General features: G+C 37.3%; 1 protein-coding gene across 1 annotated transcript in view; it reads right to left on the bottom strand.

Annotated features, from left to right (window-relative positions):
- LOC106871505 (isovaleryl-CoA dehydrogenase, mitochondrial) overlaps nucleotides 1-5,000 on the bottom strand; it is a 28,839-nt gene that overhangs the window by 10,581 nt on the left and 13,258 nt on the right. The window contains exons 4-6 of the mRNA XM_014917994.3: nucleotides 4,823-4,992; nucleotides 3,323-3,416; nucleotides 2,317-2,453 (exon numbers count right to left, since the gene is read on the bottom strand). Of these exons, the coding sequence (XP_014773480.1) occupies nucleotides 2,317-2,453; nucleotides 3,323-3,416; nucleotides 4,823-4,992 (401 nt within the window). The remainder of the gene's footprint in view (nucleotides 1-2,316; nucleotides 2,454-3,322; nucleotides 3,417-4,822; nucleotides 4,993-5,000) is intronic.

The following is a 5,000-nucleotide window of genomic DNA, read 5'->3' as shown; positions in this document are numbered from 1 at the left end:
TAATCCTTTGAAACATATGTAAGAATAAAGTATGCAATTATAACATGCGTTTTCTCCATTCCTTAAATTTTTTTATATATATATATATATATATATATATATATATGTATGTATATATATATAAGCAAAATCAGTGGCTGAATGTTGATTGTCTTTCTATATATTGTGAGCTAGGTTGAACGACTACCGCCATGTCTAGCAGATAGGAGTCCAGTACTGATGAAGGGAAATACTCTGAAACCAGACTGGTATACTGGGCTTGTCACTACTATATAGTTGAGGTTAAAAAAATTGTAGTAACATAGTTCCATACAGAACAGCCATATTGAAGTGGCAACAGACATTATATATATACATATATATATATACATATATATATATATATATAAATATATTTAAAAATACCGATCTTATCAGTGGCCAGCATGGAAATAAAAACCTCAGAGGTAATAATTATTATAAAAATCAAAATTAAGGGTATCTATGAGATACCACCATGCTTGAAATAGCAGTCAAACTTTGACTCTAAAACCACATTAAATGTTCATAACATTTAATGTTGGTATCTCTTAGATACCCTAAATTATGATTTTATATATATATATATATATATATATATATATATATACACACACACACACGCTCATACATACATATATATAGAATCATCATCGTCATCATTTGATGTCCATTTTCCATACTGGCATGGGTTGGATGGTATGGTTTGACCAGAGCTGACAAGCTGGAGAGCAGCAACAGGTTCCAGTCTGGTTTAGCTTGGTTTCTATGGCCGGAAACCCTCCCTAACACTAACTACTTTACAGAATGCCCTTGCTACTTTTTATGTGGCACCACCACAGGTAGTTTTCATGTGGCCCCGTAAGTGAGCTTTTTACATTGTGCTGGCAATGGTAGTGAACAAGAGAAAAAGTACTGTTTAGTCATGAAAGCTATTTAATTCCATGCAAATGACCACCTCAAGAACCCAGTTTCCGCAAAAATTGTTCGTCGGGAGCTGCACAAAGCCGGATTTCACGGGAAGGCTCCAATCAAAAAACCACTACTTTCAAAAACGAACGTTGCAAAGCGTTTGGAGTGGAGTAAAAACCTACAGAATTGGTCATCAGAGCAGTGAAAGAATGTTATTTTCTCGGACCAGTCATCCTTTACCTTATTTCTGACCACCGGCCAAGTGTACGTGTGGAGACAGCCAAAAGAAGCATTTGACCCAGACTGCCTTCTTCCAACTGTTAAACATGGAGGAGGATCTGTGATGATCTAGTGGGGCTATATCTTGGAAAATCTGCTGGCCCAGTGGTTTCCCTTCATGGCAAAATTAATAGTCGAGACTATTTAAGTATTTTATCTGATCAAATTCATCCTATGGCTGCAGAACTGTTTCCAGAGGGAAAAACAATCTTTCAGGATGATAATGCACCAATTCACACAGCTAAAGTTGTTACTGAATGGCATGAGGAACATTCTAGTGACGTTGAGCATCTTATTTGGTCATCACAGTCCCTAGATCTCAATATTATTGAACACTCATTGGTGCGTTTTAGAAAAACAAGTAAGGAGTCGATAACCTCTACCATCATCACTACAAGAACTGGAAAATGTTTTAGCTGAACAATGGACAAAAATTCCTTTGGAAACAATTCAAACATTGTATGAGTCCATACCTCGCAGAATTCAAGCTGTAATTACTGCAAAAGGCAGTCCTACCCTATATTAAAATAAATTTGTTTGAAATTTTAAGGTGTTTCCATTATGTTGTCCAACCCCTGTGTGTGTATATATATATATATATATATATATATATATATATATATATATATATATACTGAGTTCAAACAAGAAAAACGACAATAAAAAAAACCCCCAAAAAACAACAACGCGAGGACGTGATACAGATATTGTGTTACCGGACGCTCAGGAAAGGAAAGAAAGAGAAATTGACGTTTCGAGCAGAGCTCTTCATCGGAAATATAGGAAAGTCCAAAGAAGGGAAGACAGAGGAAGAAAAAATCACCAACAGTATACACGAGGTTACATTGTGGTGTATATATATATATATCTATAGGTGCAGGTGTGGCTCTGTGGTAAGAAGCTTGCTTCCCAGCCACATGGTTCTGGGTTCAGTCCCACTGCATGGCACCTTGGGCGAGTGTCTTCTTCTATAGCCTCAGGCCAACCAAGGCCTTGTGACTGGATTTGGAAGACAGAAACTGAAAGAAGCCCATTGCACACACACACACACACAAAATATTATTGTATGTACGTAAATATAAAGACAAGCTTTCAAATAGTTCTTACCTTCTCTATTAGAAAGGCTGAAATACCATGTTGAGGTTTTTTATTATCAGGGTCCGTCTTAGCATAAACTACTAACACGTCAGCATCTGGGCCATTTGTGATCCAAAACTTGTTTCCTGTCAGTTCATAATGGTCACCTGATCAAAGAAATATTTGCATCAATATATTCATAATCACATACGCATACACACACTAATATATGTACACACATAAACACACTGTTATTACATTAACGTTCACTTTTATAGTATGTATACACACATTTTTAGTTTCAAAACATGCATACGCACGTAAATACACGTCATAATCACAATGAGATTAACATTTCAATATTAGTGTGTATGTGTAGACATACACATACACAGGTCAATATCCCATCAATATTCAATTTACATGTATATATGCATATATACACGTTATCATATCAACGTTGTCAGTTGTCATAACAAAATGTGTGTGTGTGCATATATATATATATATATATATGCAATTGACCCAGTAACGTTCAATTCACATCATTTATATTACGTATGCAGCAACGTGTCAAACTGTCAGAAAGGAGAGGGAAGATAATTTCTACAAATTATCTCCCCTGGTGCTTTAAGCATTTGCTAATAATTGCTACCAAGTTTTTATCGTCTTTCTCCATCTAAAAGGAAAATTTGAATTAAAACTCAATAATTACTTTGCGTGTATAGGAAACACTTCAACGTCAGACGTTAAATCATTGATCACAATTCATTTGAATAATTTTCCTTCGCATATTTTACTTTATAAACAAAAACATTAGTTTGTGATTCTAAGTGAACCTTCATTTTGTTAAGAAAGCTGGGAGACGCTATGGCTTGAACCTTTGATCATAGGATTGCTTCATTCAAATTCATCAGGTTTTGAATAGGCCAACAATTAACACATCACTGAGTATCTGAGCAGAGACTGAACATATGACAAGAGACATTCAAGAATTTAGACAGACAGATACACACCAATGCTGCACAAGTGTTACCTTTAAATTCAGCTTTGAGCTTCATAGAGACAACATCGGATCCACTTCCTGGTTCACTCATGGCTAAAGCACCCATATGTTCACCTGATATTAACTGTAAATAGAATGTAAAATACAGATTAGGGTAAGAAACACACATATGTTATGTCAACCGCTTCACAGAGAGTATGGTTGTCTTTTATGTATCATCAACACTGGTGCCTTCTACGTATCACTAGCGTGGGCGCCTTTCATGTGTCAGCAGCATGGATACCTTTAACATGTCATTGGCACTAGCCATGACCATAATTCACTTAGCTTGATGTGTCTTCTCAAGTGCAGCAAACCACATCTCCTGGTCCCTAATCATTTCCTCTGTGAGGCCCAACAACTGAAGATCCTTTCTCATTACTCCATCCCATGTCTTCCTGGGTCTTCCTCTTTCACAGGTTCCCTCCACAATCAGAGACTTGCACTTCTTCATGTAACTGTTCTTATTGATATGCATCACATGACCATACCAGCACAATCTTCTCTCTTGCACACTTTATCTGAAACCTCTTATGCCCAAATATTCTCTTAAAACACTCTGTTGAACATGCACACTGTCATTGCACATCACTAGTGGAGGCGCAATGGCCCAGTGGTTAGGGCAGTGGACTCGCGGTCATAAGATCGCGGTTTCGATTCCCAGACCGGGCGTTGTGAGTGTTTATTGAGCGAAAACACCTAAAGCTCCACGAGGCTCCGGCAGGGGATGGTGGCGAACCCTGACGTACTCTTTCACCACAACTTTCTCTCAATCTTACTTCCTGTTTCTGTTGTGCCTGTAATTCAAAGGGCCAGCCTTGTCACACTGTGTCACGCTGAATATCCCCGAGAACTACAGTAAGGGTACACGTGTCTGTGGAGTGCTCAGCCACTTGCACGTTAATTTCATGAGCAGGTGTTCCATTGATCGGATTAACTGGAACCCTCGACGTCGTAAGCGATGGAGTGCCAACAGCAACAACATTGAACATCTCTACCAGAGTATACTAGCTTCATTTGTTTCAAGCCTTTGCATGTCTTCTGCAGTCACAGCCCATGTTTCACTGCCATGAATCCTAAAAACAAACAAAATACAACAACCATCTATGTATCATACTTAATATATATACACTGTCAATAGGCCAGTTACTGCAGTATTTGTCCTGAGATAACATCTCCCATAGATTGACTCTGTTGAAACAATAAATATTGTAGTGAGATGAAAATTCCTGCCTGGAGCAACCAGTGAACAATTTATGTTCCAGATGCCAGCTTAAGGAAAGCTATTTTACTAAATTTTTCATTATTTTCAAAATCAGTTGAAAGAAAGGTAGTATATTTCAACTTAAATAGGGTAACTAAAGTGTCAAAATGATCTAAATTAAAAGCTTCCATCAAAAATTTATATTAATTTATTCCAAATACAAGCTTAATAATGACAAAGTTATTTTACTACATTCTTCGGTCACCAAAGGGTTAAAATAAACATACTTTTGGCAGATATTTATCCTTCTGTGCTTGTGTTCCATTCCGTACAATTTGGTTGACACAAAGGTTGGAGTGGGCTCCATAACTGAGAGCAATGGCACCACATGCTCGTGACATCTCTTCCATAATAATACAATGATCAAGGTAGCCACCCTCTGAACCTCCAAACTCACCTGCAAAA

The sequence above is a fragment of the Octopus bimaculoides genome, chromosome 25 (assembly GCF_046866305.1).
Source record: "Octopus bimaculoides isolate indiv1 chromosome 25, ASM4686630v1, whole genome shotgun sequence".
Taxonomy (NCBI): domain Eukaryota; kingdom Metazoa; phylum Mollusca; class Cephalopoda; order Octopoda; family Octopodidae; genus Octopus; species Octopus bimaculoides.
Note: the sequence above shows the minus strand (reverse complement) of the source record. Positions and strands in the feature narration are given on the sequence as shown.